Source organism: Triturus cristatus, chromosome 3_2 (assembly GCF_964204655.1).
Source record: "Triturus cristatus chromosome 3_2, aTriCri1.1, whole genome shotgun sequence".
Lineage (NCBI taxonomy): Eukaryota > Metazoa > Chordata > Amphibia > Caudata > Salamandridae > Triturus > Triturus cristatus.
Genome location: NC_140584.1, coordinates 660,427,718 through 660,445,875, shown reverse-complemented (window position 1 = coordinate 660,445,875; position 18,158 = coordinate 660,427,718). Strand labels below are relative to the sequence as shown.

The 18,158-nt window shown below is 44.3% G+C and overlaps 1 protein-coding gene across 2 annotated transcripts in view; it reads left to right on the top strand.

Annotated features, from left to right (window-relative positions):
- SLX9 (SLX9 ribosome biogenesis factor) overlaps positions 1 to 5,237 on the top strand; it is a 525,706-nt gene extending 520,469 nt beyond the window's left edge. For both annotated transcript variants that reach the window (XM_085648634.1, XM_085648633.1), the window contains exon 6: positions 4,759 to 5,237. In XM_085648634.1, coding sequence (XP_085504760.1) covers positions 4,759 to 4,885 — 127 coding nt within the window. In that variant the 3' untranslated portion in view covers positions 4,886 to 5,237. The remainder of the gene's footprint in view (positions 1 to 4,758) is intronic.
- The last annotated feature ends 12,921 nt before the right edge of the window (positions 5,238 to 18,158 follow it).

The window sequence follows — 18,158 nt, the reverse complement described above, 5'->3', positions numbered from 1 at the left end:
TCTTAGCAGTCTGGTGGGCCTATAAATTGTCAATTTTTGTTGGAAGTACATGGACCGGGCCTGATACAGGGCGTTGTGGGTTAGGCAGCACAGTTTAAAATGTGTACGTTTCTTTATTGACAACTAGAGGAAGAGTTTTAAGGATAGGAGCTGAGCGTGACCAGGCGGGCATTTTGCATATTAATGTGGCAGCTGTATTTTGCACCACCTGCAGTTTGGCCACCAACGCCGCATTAGCGCCTTCCAGCAATGCATGGCCATAACCCAGGCGACTTATAATCAGCGCCTGGACTAACGTTCTCCTGGTGGTGGAAGGCAACCAAGGGAAAATCTTTTTCAGCAGTTTCATTGTGGCAAATCAGATGCCACATGTTGTGTTGACCCGCTCTCTCATAGATAACTCCCAGTCGAATTTTACTCCTAAGTTCTTAAGTACCTGCTTAGGAAGGGGAGCAGGAGCGAGATCGGAGGGCCACCAATCTGGTGAACACAAATCCCATACTTTTCCAAACAGTACGATCTCGGATTTGTCGCTGTTTAACTGGAGACAATTCGAAGTCATCCAGTTAGCATTTTCTCCCATACAGTGCTTGAATTGCTGCTGCGCCTGGTTTGACTTGGGTATGAAAGAAATAAACAACTGAGCGTCGTCGGCATATGACACGATCTCCACTCCGCAGGATCTCACAACATGGGCCAGAGGGGACACATATATGTTGAATAATGTAGGGCTCAAACAGGAGCCTTGGGGGACTCTTTTATTGTCTATTATCTTCTTAGATTTAAAAGGTCCCATACACACTTGTTGGGAGCGATTGTTGAGGAAATCCTTTAGCCATATCAGAGCCCTACCATGAATATCTGCTTCATGTAATCTGTTGATAAAGATGGTGTGGTAGACCTTGTCAAACACTGGCAATAAATCCAATAGGACCATTAGGAATGAGGTCCCTATTTCAAGTGCCATCTGGCTACTGTCCATGACAGCTACCAGTGCCGTTTCTGTACTGTGTAGCACACGAAAACCTGGCTGTGAAGGATGTAAGCTCGTATTGTCCTCTAAAAAGTATGTTAATTGTTTATTTCCAGGATCGTACCAAGCAGAGGCAATAAGGACACTAGTCTATAGTTTGCTAGTTCCTCTGGGTTAATGGAAGGCTTTTTAAGATGCGTTCGAGCTGTCCACACTTTCAATCCACTGGTATAGTGGTAGAGGTTAGTGACAAGTCAAACAGCGCCGTTATTGAGGGTGCCAAGCACTGTGCTAAACTGGAAGTGATTCTAGGAGGGCAGGGGTCTAGTGGGGAACCTGTTTTCGCTAATGACAACCATTTCTGAACTTCTTCTATAGAACAGAGTTCAAAGGCCTCCAAAGAATCTTCGGCAGCTGGATGAGGTTGTTTCCAATTCAGTATCATATCTTAATGCTGAAGGCGTACTGTAAAGTTTTATCGAATCACAAAGATTCTGCGAATAAGGAATAGAAGTAGAGCAGGTAAGAGGTTTAACAAAGCTATTTAGCGTTTTATATACCTCCTTTTTGGAGTTGCCCGCTAGAGTGATTTTGGGGGATTATGTAACTTTTCCTATTTTTTTTTATCTGCTTATGATAGCTTTGGGGCCTCTTCGATATGCTGCTTTATCACTAAGAGATTTCATAGCCTGTCATGAACGAAAGACCTTGATTTTGGTATGACAGAGCAGCTAGGTCTCAGATCGAGAGGCACACTACACTCCCAGAGTCTACCACGTCCCTATCGGGTGCATAGATGCCTGCCCCTAGGCTCTTTGACTGACAACAGTATGGGCTCAGGTTTAGGCACACTACGGGTGCTTGAAGACCACAGGACGCACACCCATGGCCATTTTGTTCTAAGATTTCAGTATCTTGGACTTCTGGGAGACAGCGGGTGAGTCAGTTCAGCTTCTCTGGTGGAGAGGAGTACGGTAAGAGTCCCTTTGGGAGAAAGAACATGGACACTTTAAAGCAAGTGAGCGAGTAAGTCTGTGGAGGAATATAGTTTGAAGAGCAAATGTTGCAAGAGTGCCTGCCTGGAGGACAGCGCATAAAGAAGCATATCAATGTAAAACGACCACGCTGGTTCCCTGACTAACCAAGTCCAGGCATTTCAGGTGTGTGCCTCTCTAAAGACTGAGACAGCAGCAGTCAGTCATTTAAAGTACCTCACTCTCTGTACCTCACAGAGACCGCTGCCCTATTTGCCCTTCACCATCTTTTCATATCTATATACTTAGCAGGATATTTCCATGATAGAAGAGAAAATAGTTGACAACCGTTTCATAATTTGAGCTTACAGAAGACTATGGGTGAGTGACTCTACTCACCCTTCACTATTTCTTGCATGTTAATGAAGTACCCTAAAATTTACGTCTCAACTGTTATAGTCCTGATTGAAAGCCACAAGACCTGTACAGGCTTACACTGGCAGAAACATGTCGACCCGAACACCAGATGTTGTGGTCTAATACCTGCCCACATCAACAACTCCCAGCTTTTAACCTTATCCTTGTCTAATTTATTATTAAAATCATCTCTATTTGGCAAGAGATTATTTTAAACATATACCACTGTCGCTATCCAGCCAGTCTCCCTCCTGATGAAGGATTAATTACTACTTGGAGAACAGGACACTCAAGTAGTAAAGACCCGATGATGACGCTATCCACCTGATCATGCCCGCAGAGAAAAACATACACTGCGGCAGTGACAGCGTGGTTGAAGGTCTCGAGTATTTTCCAGAGACTCTGGTATAAGAGACCAGAGGTTCATTCTCTTGATCATCAGTTCACGAGAGCAGGAAGCTGGATGAACGTCTGCTTCTTTCTCCCTCTATCGTGATTTGCATGATAGAACTGGTGATGCTAGAGTTCTGAGACTGGGCTGGGGGAGGGGGGGATTGTGGTTGTAATGGGACTTTGTATCAGAAACTAGGTTGAATCGCCTGCATTACACTTACATTATCAGTAGCCCTTTTAACAGCACTCAAAACAGAAGTGATGGAGTTTTTCAGATATGTGGCTAGAGAACAAGAGTCCTCTTAAAACCAGGGCAGAGGTTAGCAGATTCCCTCATTGTACAGGACACACTGTAGTAGGTTGCTTCATGGATCTGGACGGAGAGTTTATTACAAAATCAGGACAGCAGCTTGTTTCAGAAAGCAGATAGGACGAGAATAGGCCATATAGGTCTATACAGAATAGTGCAGCAACCTCAAAGATCAGGACAGAAAGAGAAATAAGGGCATGGGGGCAGAAGCTTCCCTCAGGAATCATCACTGAAGAAAGAGGATCTCTTGCAGTGCTTAATTTGTAACATTTTTTGGTGCCTGAAGCTGTGCTCCAAAGCCCATGGCTAGTCAGCACACCAAATATCAAGGCTGCTTAGTCTTGAATCTATGCCAGGCCTCTTTAATCCACTACCAGACACTCCCTGCTCCTTTATTTCACTCTTTCAAGTTCCTGCTTTCTCCCACTGTGATGTTTTTTTCTGTCTTTCTCTTTCTCCCCCTTTCCTCTTTGTGTGTTTCCCTCGCTTGCTCGCGGTAAATCTTTGAATTTGAAAAATAAGTGCTGGTCCCCAGAAAAATGAATGCCGGTGGCCCCTGCTGGCTCAAATTAAGAACTGTTCCCTTGTGGTATGGCAGTTGGCTTGGAAAACATTTCATGCAGCCCAGAGGCCAAGTACTAAAGGTAGGTTGGGGGCAAAAAAATGATCAACAATCCTTGTCATTAGGAAGAACAACCAAAAATGCTTGTACCCCTCCAGCTGGTGATGCAGTACTACTCACTGTGTATTCAACCTTATCTTATGGTACATTATCAGCAGAGAGGTAACTGATGTTCCAATCCCCAAAATTGTGCGCGTGCTAGATTAACTTGCAGGAGAAAATAGCCTAAAGCCAATTTGTTATTTAAAAAATATGTTTTCCATTTGTTAAAAGATTTACTCACACATACCAAGACTGGGGAGGGACTTGCCAGAGGGGGATTGCCCTCAAAGATTTAACACCACCCGCAAATGTTTTTGTTTGTGGGTATTCACAAAGGTTTTCTGTGTCCATTGCGACCCTGGGCAAGTCATAGATTTACTCTTGTCAAGAGCATGAGAAATGTGATAGCAGAGTAGGAATGGTGATGTAACAGCCCCAAAAACTGGTAATAGTGTATGTGAAGGGGCTTCTGTGGTTGTACACTATATTCTAATGAGCATGCAGAAATGCCAGTGCATTATTTCAAGTGGGAATTGTCAAGTTTTCCAGGACTTTCCTGAGAAGCTGTAACTGAGGATCACTCCTGGCACTCTCAAAAAGTTCCAGAAAAAGTACATCTGTAGCCAGATGAAGATGTAAACGTACCAGTGGAAACCTTCAAATTTCTTCACAAATCAGGATGTTTAAGCACCTAGGCCGATTCAGTCTCTCAGCTGCTCTGCATTTATCATGTACTACGCAAGGTCAATAGGCATGAACTGGGAATTGTGTCAACACTGATAGGATCCATGATACATTTTTGAATGTGTCAATTTTTCATGTGTCTCATCTACTGTAACTCCCACACATGCTCATTTATAATACTCTAGCGATGATAAGTATAATGGGACTGCTGAACACGGGATGGGTTTGAATTGCTTTCAGGAAGCGTCACAAAGTACATTTGCCTTTATTGTGCATCAGTTTTTCTTTCTGTCTACGTCTAAGTCTTCCCTCTCATAGCTGGCATTTCATGTGTTTTTTGCAGAGAAGAGGAGGTGACCAGGTTTCATGAGGTAATTTCAAACCCTTCCTACAAAGCCAACCCCCTGGCTCTGATTGGAGAACACCTATCCAAGAAGATGAAACAGGAAGAGGAAGAGAACCCCAGTTAGGACAAGGAAGTGAATGAGGGGGTTGAAGGACTGCTTGAAGGATGAACGGAACAGGCAGAAGAACTTCATGTCAGAGATAGTTACCACAAGAAATCTAAGGACATGTTCAGTTATTCACAGTTATTCCTAAAATTATACTGTGTATGGATGCGTTTACATCCGATATGCCACATTGAGCCCCAGCTTTAGGGGCATTGTACTGTGTCCTTTATCGTCTTAAACCACAGCAGTGTTTTAATGCATTTGACTGTTTTTGCCCAGGTGTAAGAGTATATCTCGCTGTTTGTATTTACTTGAAGAAGTAGTGCGCCTTGGAACCTTTAAAGAATTAAAATGCTATTCATTGGTTTGTCATCTGTTTTTCTCCTTAGTTTGGGGCCATTTATGGTTTTTGTCATATCACCTCACAATCTGATGTCCTTGCTGTAGAGAACAACAGTCATGGGTTAAAATCCAAATGAAGAAGACTCAATTTGTTATCATGTTGAAGTGCGAAAAAATGAGCACCATTACGTAAATTAATAGTAGAATCTGTTAAGGGTGCTTGGTAAGTTAACATCATAAAAAAGATCAGGTATTTTCTTGTTGTAAGAAGTCATTACCCAGTGGCAGTAGTCACCGGGTAATTATAGATAGGATCTGGTCTCCATAGGAAAAGCATTTTTTCTTTTCCAAATAAGTTTGGCGTTGTTTGACGAATCGTCATGAAACTTTCCCCCAAAAACTTCTTCCTCCTCATATCCTTCCTGGAAAGCTTCAGGTGAAGCAGGAGCCGAGAAAAATAGGGTTGAGGGGGTAAGCCCAAAAAGTGATTCCCCATTCATTTTTCCATAAGAGCTTTAGGCACAGCTACAGCACAAACCCCGGAACTGATTTGCTCCACATTTGTCCGAAAGCTAGATCTTGGTTCAATAAGAGAGCTTTTTGTGATTTAATGAAGGGATGGGTCGCCACCTGGGGACAAAAATATATATTTTTAAATTTTGCTGCGAATGCGCAGATGATCTGTATATCTGTTGCAATTTTAATGTTTTTAGTGTGGGGTGGGCCAGGGTCTGGGGGGGGGGGGCGCAGTGCTAAACATTATTTAGGGGAGGGGATACGAGGCATCCCTGCCCGAGCCTCTGGGAGACCCAGGAGACCCCATTCCCCATGGCTTACATGGATAGAAAAAGGTGAGCCGTGTGCGCCCCCTCCAAGCTGCAATAGGCTTAGCCCCCAAGGCCGGTCTAGAATCAAAGAGAAGGGAATGCGCCGGCCCTCTTCCAAAGGCTGTTAAGGCCTCAGAGAGCCCTTTCCCCGGGGCTGGCTCAATTACTGTGTCCATTCAAGCCTACCCCTGGGATATTTGTTTACTTGCCCACATGAGTGCAGTCAGGGAAGCATAGGTCTACTCTTTAAAGCTCCCGCCGGGTGGGAGCAGACATACCTTCCTTGTTTGCTGGTGTGCAGGCAGAGAAGGCATGTCTCCTCCCACTTTGCGGGAGCTTTAAAAATGCTCCTTCCGGGTGGGAGCAGCCTTTTGTTTCCCTGCCCACGCTTTTCTGGGCAGGGAAACTCACATTGCTCCCACCCGGTGGGAGCAGCCAAAAACAACTCCCCTTCCCTTTACAAATATGTTGTAGCCCCGGGGAATGGGTCCCCGTGGCAACTATTGGCTCAGAGAGGGGGGGCCACGCATGGCGTGGGGTTGGCTGGAGGTTCTGTGCAGTTGGAGGGTTTGCTTAATGTATGGTAAAAAAAAATATTACTTTATTTTAAAAAAAATCACTGAAAAATGGAAGGGTAAAGTAATGATATAGTTAGGTGAAAATGTCAGTGAAAACATAACGTTTTAAGAATACAAAACCACTGAAATTCACCAGTTATAGTTATCTCAAGTGACTATAACTCATGCCCTAAGGTAACTAAAACTCACATCCTCATCATGCACTGCTAATTACTCTACATATTACATATCTCAGGACTTCTTCTATAACATCATTGATATCACTGCACTGTTTGCAATTAAGTTATTGATAAGACAATTGTGCATGGCGGGGTGCGAGTTATAGTTTTGCAGCGCGAAGGATTCACATGCTGTGCGTTATTCCGCCATATGGTGGCTGGGTTTGGAAAATCTCCTTAAAGGCTCTCAATTTTTTTGTGGGCGTCATCGATCATTTGGGTATGTTTTAAACGTTACATTGTCACTGTAAAGTTTACCTAACTATAACATTACTTTACCCTTAGTTTTTTCAGTTAATAATATTACATCTAGCTCTGCAATTGTGAGCAGACTGAGGGCCTCATTTTAAGGTTGGTGTTACCTTGGGATCCACAAAAAACGATGGTACATTCACCTTCCTCATTTAGAGTATGGGAGAAGGATGTGTTTCAGTGGCAGAGACACCACTGGCAGCAGCATCTGGTACACTTAACTGTGACCTGATACCATGAGTTATAGCTTCCTTTTTATCCCAGACTGAAAGCATGGTGGTCCTAACCAGAAAAAATCTTTAAATGCCCTCCAATTGCAGGAGGAAACTCCCAGCGCATAGGGGCCATTTGTTAAGTGGCTCCTGGAAAAAATACTCCCAGTTGAGAGATGTATTGTCTGGAATCACATATATGACGACCAATCCAGCATGCCACGACAGTGTTTTGTCCCTCTTGTACTGCGAGCTTTTTTGTAAGAGAAAATGTTGGCAAATCGGTGGCCACTAAACCATGAATTAGGCTGTACATCTAAGTAAACCTTATAAAGTTAAAAACAAACTGTATTCCTTAAATGTACTAGGCTTTTATGGATTTGAGGCATCGGGCAATTATAGAGCCCAGACCACACTGTCAAACAAGTATTCAACGAATTTTGCTGCCTACAACCGGTTCAACCGTTGAACATTTGGTGATCCCCCCCATCAAGTCCTCTTCGAAATTGTATTTGTGTAAATGTTGATGCCTTAAGAGGTGTTTTGTGGAGTAGTCGATGTCAAGAGTGGCCCAGGTACTGCAAACCATTGTATTTTTCTTCCTAATTGATGATCGTAGCTCTGCCATCTGTGGCAAATTCATTGAACTCAGTAGATAATTGTCAGTATCCGAACACCAGTGGCAGGTTTATTCCGTGTGTGTTAGCCTAATGTTCTTTGTAGTTTTTTCAGCTGTCTCTTCTCTTTCATGGTAAGACCTAGGTAAGGGCTCCACATAAGAATTTGAGGTGAGACTACTTTGCTCACTAACTAAGGGAGTTGTTGGTAAAATGCCTTTTTAATGAGTAAAGGAAGTAATTCTCTTTCTAAACAATACTGTTTTCAAGTGAATAAAAGTATATTTAAAATGTAAAACTAAGGGAATTTTGGTGTAATCCAAATTTGATCTCAAATTTTGACCATTTTACAGCTTCCCTTTTCAGTCAATAGATATTAGAGCACTCTCAAATACCCACTGAATGATTGATAGCAGGAGGTACCACTCTGGGGTGTTCCCTGCCTAGTGACATCTTGGCAACAGGTGTCTATTTTGGGTGAGCACCAAAAATTGATCTAATAGGGCAATACTTCACGTATGGGATCGTGCAACGCCGTTGCCACGGTTGCCCTGTTCATTGCTGTATAAGCTTCCATTTTACTCACAAGTATTATCGATCTGATAAATGGAATTTTAAAAGAAAAAGTAAGTATAAATAACTAAAAAGTGCCCTGCCATGGGAACTTTTTTCAGATTTGACACTTAGGACAGAGAGGATGATTGTTTTTAGCAAGTAGTAACCTTTTCAATTCATCTCTTATAAATGCAGGTTTGTTTGGATATTTCCTTAGGACCAGTTTATAATAACCTACACGAAGCTCTGAAAATAAAATTCCTCTTTTAATGTGGATTGCAAGTTTTTGGTTTGCTGGCTGGTTGGTCATATGGTTTCCAATTCTGAAGGCCACTAACATACTTTTTGTGATCATAATAATACAGACAGGCAATAACTTTGCAAATGATTCATCCAAAAACCTACCTATCCAGGCAAGAACCATTTTTACATACCCTGCAGAATAGAGAAATATGTAGATTTTCCTTTGGTAGGCGAGTGGGTAATTTACTGCAGTTGTTTTGTCAATATTGGGTATGGTTCTTTCAGTTTGCTACCTCGAACTGTGCCTTTTTCTTGAATCCCTTCCCTTTTAAATCCTAGAAATGGGAGGACTATCACAGGACGGTACCGGAGAGCAGGTGCCCTTGCATTTTAGGAACTTTGGGAAACGACTACTCTGCTAGAAACCTCACAGAATGTGGTTGCACTACCCCTCCCCAGCCACCCACGGACGCTTCAGGTTTCATACCACTACTTGGCATAAAAGCCGATACTGTCTTCTCTAGGCGGTTATCAGCATGTTGCCTCCAGTTTTCGTTTCAATCCCACTTCTACAGAAATCCATGGATTTCTTTTTTAATATTTATAGCTCTGACCATTAAAACGGTGGAAAAACTTTACGGAGTATGCTAAATCTGTGTCTTTATCAGATCGACACTCCGTCCTGACATGCTTAGCAGAAACTTGTATCACAGCGAATGTCGCACCTGGCACCTTTCTAGGCACTAGAAGTGTGTTTTTGTGGTGGGTGAAGGTTTTTGCAAAATAACCTTGCAAAGAGTTAAAGCTACTGGCGACAGAGAAGACTAAGGCGAGTGTCATGTTCTTAATTTCCCCCCTGTCTGGAACACTGTTATTTGCAGATAGTGTTTGGTGGGGGAATTCGCACAAGCACGAGGTTCCTGTAACCCCAACAGGATTTTTTTGAGGTTCTTGTGAGAACTGTGTCAGGTGAACAGTCAGGTACCAGCCAGAGGTCTGTCGAAAGACCTTCTTTGTCACTCAACAGTTGTTGGCCATATTTCAGTGATTCCAACCTTTGATAGTTTCCCATGTTTAATTATTTAGCACAGAGTAATTGAGCTGATTTAATTGTTTGTGTTTCTGCAACTTTAAAAACAAGTCTGATCTGTGTGATTGGTGTGTAAAACACAGAACTGGTTAGTGTCTCTCACACTTCAATTTTCTTCCAACTTCCAGCTGGTGTCATCAAGTATGTGCTGTCATTTTAGCTTGAAGCCAGCTCACAGAGAACCAAGCTTTCATACCAGTACCGAGGAGGGTGGTATCTTGAGGAAGCTTCACTGGTACCAGAAGGCAGTCGACCAAACTTCACACCGTAGTGCGGTTGGAATTTCAAATCATATGCAATAATTAAAGTACAGATTTGAAAAACGTTGGTTATTGTCAGCGACCCTCCTCCTACTCACTCATCATCACTCCCAGACACATGATCTGTTGATGAAGGTACACATTTTCTTTAAGTTCAAGCAATGGAATAGTTTCACAACCAAAGAGGAGGTCAGACTTTGATGCTATTTGTCACAGGATAGAAAACTGAGAGCAGACTTGCATCGTTCACATCCTCTATAATCGAGTCATCAAAAGATTCACTATGGCCATCTCGGCCCAACTCTTGGAGTCCATTCTTTGAGGGCTGTGAGAGGGATGGGTGGAAAATAAAGCTAGGAGGTCTTATTGGTTGTTGAATGATGGCTGGCTTTATTTGTCAAAGCGCAGAGAAAACAAAATCGAGGATATGACTGTACATAGCATGATGTGTGGATAAAGGAAACTGCTGTTGTTGGTGCCCTAGAAGCACGTTGCTTGTGTCTCCACTTGGAGGGAATCTGGCAGGATGTGTTAAGGGGTAAAACATTCAGCTTTACTCTGTGCAGGCAGTGATTGTGCATCTCCCTGGTTCCTACTCACATACAACTTTACACTGCTTCTTCAACATCTGGTCTTTCAGCCTGTGAGATTCAGACAGAATACCCCCAAGTTGCAGCATTGAAGAGTGTGGATGCACTGGTGCTGTCACCTAAATAATCAAAAGACACACAATTGATGGACGGAATGCAGAACAAATCAACACATTCACCCCCAGTCAAGAGATCTGGGTTAAATCCAGCATTCCCAGTTTAAACCTGGCCATATGCAAATCAGTCTTGACCCTGTGCCTCATGGGAACAGTCCAGCCCGAACTGCCAAGCCAGGTCCTCCCTGGACCGGAAACAATGGCTGGGTTCAAACTGGAATGGCGAGCAAAAAAACGATGGATTTAGGTCCAGATCTCTGTACTGGGGTGAATGTATGACATTGTTCTGCATTCTGTCCATCAATTGTTGTTTTTGCGTTTGTCACCTAAATAATCTGCATGATAATGGTGCCCAGGTTGCAGGGTCAGGAACGGTGTTGACCTCAAGAATAGATGAGGAAATGTGTCCCTAAAGACCAGATTCAAAACAACACTGCAAAAATAAAGTCAATAGCAGGGAAAGGTCTGACTCAAAAACGATTTTGAGATCATTTAGAGAAAAACATGAAGGTTTATTAACATATTAAAATACAATCCAGAAGGCAAAAATATAGGTTCGTTTAATAAATCAATCGTAGAACATAGAAAAGCAGCTTCCATGAAGGCACTCAGAAATAGATGCAACAATGAGCAAAATCAAAAAAAGTCCAAAATATGCAATAAATCACAGAGATTCAGACAATATCCCTCGAGGTTCAGAAAAAAGTCTGGCACCCCCCCAAATTCAGTGGTCGTCTTTATTGAATTTCACCATACAAAGGGATGAAACACTGCATAGTCGGCATCTGATGTACAAATGTATCTTTTCTTTGGCAAATCACAGTTCAATATTATGAAACATCATATTAACCCACCAGATTAGGACTATCCCCAATATGAGTATATTAAACTCTTTCTAACTTAATGTCATCGGATGTGGCAGAACAAATGTGTTACAATAAACAATGAAAAGACTCATCACTTTCCTTCTTTTATGTCTCCATTTTTCGAACACTAAAATTGTGCTGTGATGTCTTGTACTTCAATCCACTCACACTTCCTCTTATATGTTATTGATACGTTCTTCTTACACCCAAAATATTATTCCATTTCAGAAAAAAATACTTCAAAGAATTTAAAGAAGAAAATAAGAAAAACTACATTAATCAACACAATACTTATGAGTGTTAGAATGGTACACAAAACACTTCCTCCTAAACCATCAATCATTTACCAACTTTCCTAAATCCATTTCCAATTTCACTGAACCTGGAACAAATTGGTTCCCACAAACCATACTTCTCAAGAGCTTTTCCTTCACGAGAAAAAGTAACATTTATTATAGAAATAAGGTTATTATCAGGGATCTAGGTACAGCCCTATTGTCCCTTCAACACACAGCAGACTCCGCCCACCGTTATGAGAAGGACATTTAATGTATGGTGGTTTCGCATAATCAAAGCACGCATTGGCCATTAATTCTTCATTTAGTGCTCAAGCAATGCTAGAAGCAAGGCAATCCCCTAGCGTCGATAACCTTTTAATCTTCACACCATTCAGAGCCACACCCTTAACTAGAATCATAGTTCCTAACTCATCCAACACAATTTGTCCATATCTGCGCTTCACTCTTTTCAAACTAACAGAATCGTTTAATTGTCTTGCGTTGTAAACATGAGGGAATACCAAAGGCCGATAGCAGCTCCTTACCCATTTACTGGGCGTGGTAAAATAAGCAGTCCTACCACAACATCATTAATTTCTCTCAATATTGTCTCTTTTCAAATCAAAAAGTTATCATCAACAACATCTCTTTTCACAATTGCTCTCCACACTGAACTAGTACCTTGAGAATTCTGTTGCATCATACACAACACTCCTTTTTTTCCCATGTTCTATTCTCGATCTCGGATGCCCATTTGAATTCCTAAATTTCTCTTCAGCTTCAATCTGTGTCCTAATCTTACTCAAGCCATACTAATTTCTCACAATGTTCACTCGTCTTTTATTATACTCCCAGATAAAATCAAGCTATTTCTCATAAGTTACACAGTTACTTCAGATGCATACAGATTTTCCATCAAATCGTTGAGGTTCAAAATTTACAGTGACAAACATTCTGTATTGTAGAATATGCTAACAGAAACATTACAAGAAAGTCATTAGGAGAGGGAATAGGTGGCACCGTCTTTAACTGAAGAAGGTAATTATGTGCAAACAAAGCAATGTCTTACTTTCATGATTTCCAGATATTCTTCTAATAAATTTGCATATAGATTTTCTTTACAATTGCCTACAGATATATCGCTATGTGTTAACTTCAAATCTACTATATCATTGTGTATGATGGCTAATTCAACTTTAGGTCATTTAACATAACTGACTGGAGATTTAAAAAGCAACAAAAGGTCAAAATAATTTTATTAATATCATTATCAACAAAAATATATACAAATTTTGCAACACATTTGTCTTCTTTTGACAGCCGTTCTCTGCTAAGTAAAAATAAAAAGGTGGTAGGAAATCCCAACTTCTAAAAAGGTACAATATCGGGGACTCTTTTTTTCTAATTCTGTTCTTTGACTCAGTCCATAGAGATCAGGACACCCTCATTTCTTTATCTGGATACTTAAGGTACAAAACAAACACAAACATCAAATTCAGTTCTGATTCACCAGGACATTTCACCAAATTCAAGGTGGTTCTTCTGTTTCATCTTCAAAAATAAACTGGCTGCAATTTGTCAAATCCTAGACTTCCACGTCTGATTCCATATCTACAGAGAGAAATGCTAGATAAGCATTCTCAGTAGATGTGTACTGGCTGTTTGACTCTCTCTCTCTTGTCAGTCTTTGGCTACAGGTGATTCATTTTCACAGAGTTCAGAATCAACTTCTATTGTTTCTAGTCCTTTTTCAATTGATTCTGGTATTATTTTTCCAGAGCAATCTTTTACTTCTTATCACTGATTCTAGCCACTTTGCTCCTCGATGGACACTTTCATGTTCTGCTCTCTTGTGACTACTGCTGAATTTTCTTCATTCACAACTTGTGCTTTGCCCTGCATGAACAGCTTGACTCACTACAAACCACTTTCCTTTGTGGTTCTTGAGACTTGAATTTTCAGCTTCACTTTTGACAAACTGTTGTTTCAGTCTGTTTCTTCTTGTTGCTCCTAACTTTGCAACACTTCTTCTTCTTCTTGATTTTGTTTTCTTCGCCATCTCTCTTGATCTTCTGAAGCAGGATCTTCTTCTAAATCCATGCATCAAACTTGCACTAGACACTGTTAATCAATGGCTGTGGTCAACACTTCTTCATCTGCAGTTTCACTCCCTTCATGTGAGATGCATGGATGCACTATGGGATACCAGCACACTCCGCATTAGTGTTAGTCACAATGATCACTGGATGTGGCCCTTTCCACCATGCCTCCAGACAATTCTAGTGAGCATGTTTCTTTATTAGCACCCAGTCACCAGGTTGCAGTGTGTGACACTGACCACCTTTTGCTAAAGGAATTACCAAATTCACCTGGTTAGAGGCAGATTTTGCCACATCACCCAGACCTTTACAGTAGTCCTACAAAGTGTCATCACTTAGCGATACAAGTACAGCTGAGGGGACACACAACAACCTCATGTTGAGAGTGACCAGTCTTTTTATTTGAAGTACGTCTAATGCTTATGAGTACAAGTAGAATTGTGTCATACCATTTCAATATTGTCGAGGCACATATTTTTGCTTGCTTGGACTTAATGGTTTCATTCATTTTCTCAACCACACCAAACGCTTTAGGCCAGTATCTGCGGTAGAGTTATTGCTCAGTTTGCAAAGCTATATGTGATCAAAGGCTGCATCTGCGGTGCCTGTTCCAGGGATGGCTCCGCGCCTACCACCCTTTCTGGGAGCCGGAGCCTCCCCTACCCAACTTAGGCAGTCCTATGAGGCCTTGCACCTCATCTTTGGGCAGCCCGACTCTGTCGCTGTCCCTTCGGGCCCCGTGGGTCAGGGTTCCTGGGCCTTTGATGCTGGCGGCTCCGACCCTGGTGCTGGAGGGCCCCCACTGATCCAGGCCTGGATCCGGATCAACGCCTGTCGCTCGTACTCAACCTTCCTGACTACAATGCCCCCGGGGTTGACCATGCCCCTGGTCGACGCGGTCCCCATCTTCAGCCCCAAGTTGGACCCAGAGCTGGATCGACGTTGGAGGGTACTTTTGTTCTCCTTTTAATCCCTGGTGTTCCTTACTGGCCAGAGGGTGGTGATGAGGACTGGGAGGGGTCGCTGGACCCTTTAACTGACCAGCTAGAAGAACCGTACAGGCGAGAGGACCTAGGTAATGCAGGTGGTCTGGACACCTCTCCAGACACTGGTTTGCTTTCTCCCTACCGTGGCTACAGAGGAGGGAGCGTCCTATGCTATGGTGGTGAGAAGGGCGGACGAGGTCTTGGGCCTTGAGCTTCCTTCAGTGGCAGTCAGGACTAACCTCCTGACAGAGGTGCTTCAGCCTGCGGCGTCCTCTTCTGAACCCTTATTGTTGTTCAATGAGGCCCTCACTGATGTCCTCCTGAGCACTTGGTCCAAGCCCAGCACAAGCACAGGGGCTCCTGTGGAGAGGACCATTGCCCACCGCCATGCCCCGGGCGACCCAGCGTTTTTGACCCAACACCTTTCCCCGAAGAGCTTGGTGGTCCAAGCCTCTTCTTCAAAAGGCACATTGCCTTCTGCCCCTCCAGATAGGGAATCCAAGAAGCTGGACCATCTTAGGAAGCATATGTTCTCTTCACCCAGCTTGGCACTGCGGTCAGTGAACACCGCGTGCCTCTTGGGCCGCTACTCCCATTCCATCTGGGATACGGTTGCGTAGGTGCTGCCTCTGCCTCTGTGCCCGTAGGTGTCCTGGACCTTTTTGCCCTAGGATTAGATGTGGACAGGATACCACTGACACACTGGGCAGAACGATTGCCACGTCGGTAGCCTTTAGACACCATGCCTGGTTGAGGACATCTGACTTTTCGGGTATGTACAGTCAACATCGATGGACATGCCCTTGATGGCCGTCGTCTTTTTGGCGACAAAACAGACTGTGCGCTGGAGCGCTTTAAAGATTCTAGAGCTACGGCCAGATCTTTGGGCCTCACTGCGCTTTCTCGCCCACTCCAGTCTGCTTTACATCCCTTTCGTGGCTACGGAAGGGGCACCCACCCATGTCTGGCCCAGTCTAGCCACCAGTTCACCCAAGCTGCTCAGCATCTGCGTGGCCGCGGACGTGGGACCCAGCGACCTCGCAGGTCTCGGAGCCAGCAAGCAAACCAGTCCACCCTTCACCCCCCTGCCGCAGCCTCCAAACCTTCCTAGTCCGACGTTTCAGGCCCATCAATGGCCAATGGGAGGCAGGATTCGCCTTCACCTCCTCTAGTGGCAATACATTACGTTGGACAGGTTTGTTTTGCAAATTGTCCATAGGGGCTACGCCCTCCCCTTCGAGACTACTTCTCCCTCCATGACACCATCTTACGGCTGCATATCGGAGGATGATTTGGCACTTCTCCACCAGGAAGTCTCTGCTCTCTTGGCCAAGAGAGCTATAGAGAGGGTCCCTGCACCAGAACTTGGTTGTGGTTGCTATTCCCGCTACTTTATGGTGGCAAAGAAGGACATGGGACTGCGTCCTATTGTAGACCTCAGGCCCCTCAATCGCTTCCTCTGGAAGGAGAAGTTCAAGATGCCCACGTTGATTGAGGTCCTGTCTGCCCTCGACCCCAGAGACTGGATGGTGGCGTTGGACTTGCAGGACGCTTATTTCCATATTCCATCTTGCCAGCCCACAGACGCCATCTACGGTTCATGGTGGGCCACAAGCACTTTCAGTCCACCATGCTCCCCTTTGGTCTTACCAGTGCCCCTCGGGTGTTCACAAAAGTGATGGTGGTGGTCGCAGATTATCCGCGCAGATTAAGGGTTCCAGTCCTCCCCTATCGAGAGGACCGGCTGTTGAAGGCAGGCTCGCCCGAGGCTGTCGTCTCCCACCTCCAGACTACGGCGGACCTCCTGCACTCGCTGGAGTTCACTATAAACGTGCCGAAGTCACACCTTACTCCCTCTCAGATGCTCCCTTTCATCGGATGTGTTCTGGACACAGTGCAGTTTCGGGCCTATCCTCCCAAGCAGCAAGGATAGATATTCGGGCTATGATACCGATGTTTCAGCCTCTATCCCGGATTTCGTGAGAGTGACTCTCAGGCTGCTGGGCCTCATGGCCTCCTGCATCCTGGTAGTGAATCATGCCAGATGGCATATGCGGGCTCTGCAGTGGGACCTGAAGTTCTAGTGGGCACAGCATCAGGGGAATCTTTCCAACTACATCCAGATCTCAGAGGGAACTGCACAACAACTGCAGTGGTGGCTAACGAACCAAACTTGTGTCAGAGGCAGACCCTTCTCCCTTCCCCAACCAGATCTAACGGTGGTAATGGATGTGCCACTCCTGGGACGGGGTGGCCATCTCGGAGATGCAGAGATCAGTGGCGTCTGGTCTCCGGCGGAGTCCGGGCTCCATATCAACCTGATGGAGCTCCGGGTGATTTGACTGGCAATGAAAACATTCCTTCACTCTCTCAAAGGGAAAGTGGTGCAGGTGGTGCTGCAACAAACAGGGTGGAGTGGGGTCGTGGACCCTTTGTCAGGAGGCTCTTCGCATCTGGACATGGCTGGAACATCAGGGCATGACCCTGGTGGTTCAACACCTGGCAGGTTCTCTAAATGCTAGGGTGGACGAACTCAGCCTTCGGGCGCTTGGCCGATCACGAATGGCGTCTTCACTTGGAGGTGGTGCATGGTCTCTTTTAGCGGTGGGGACAGCCTTGGTTAGGTCTATTCACCACCGAAGAGAACTCGCAATGTCAGCAGTTTTGCGTGTTGGGGTTTGCAAGGTGGCACTCGCTCTGCGATGCTTTTCATCGTGAGTGGAATTGCAGCCTCCTATACTCCTTTCCGCCTGTACCACTTCTGCCCAGAGTGCTGAAGAAGATCAAGCGCTACCGGGCCCAAGTTATTCTTGTGGCTCCAGACTGGGCACGAAGAGTCTGGTACCCCAAGCTTCTTAGCATGGCCATCGATCCTCCGATCTGGCTGCCCCTTTGGGAGGACCTTCTGTCGAAACAGCAGGGAACTGGTCTCCACCCAAACCTGTCCACTCTCCACCTCTTTGCGTGGAGATTGAGTGGCGACAGTTGAGAGCTTTTGACCTTCCACCCGAAGTCTGTAGTATCATTTTGGCAGCCAGGCATCCCTCCACTAAATTGGTATAATCTTGTAGATGGGACAAGTTTTGTGGCATGGTGCACAGCAAAGGCTGTGGATCCCTTTTCTGCCCCTCTTTCAGAGGTCCTTAAGTATATACTTTCTTT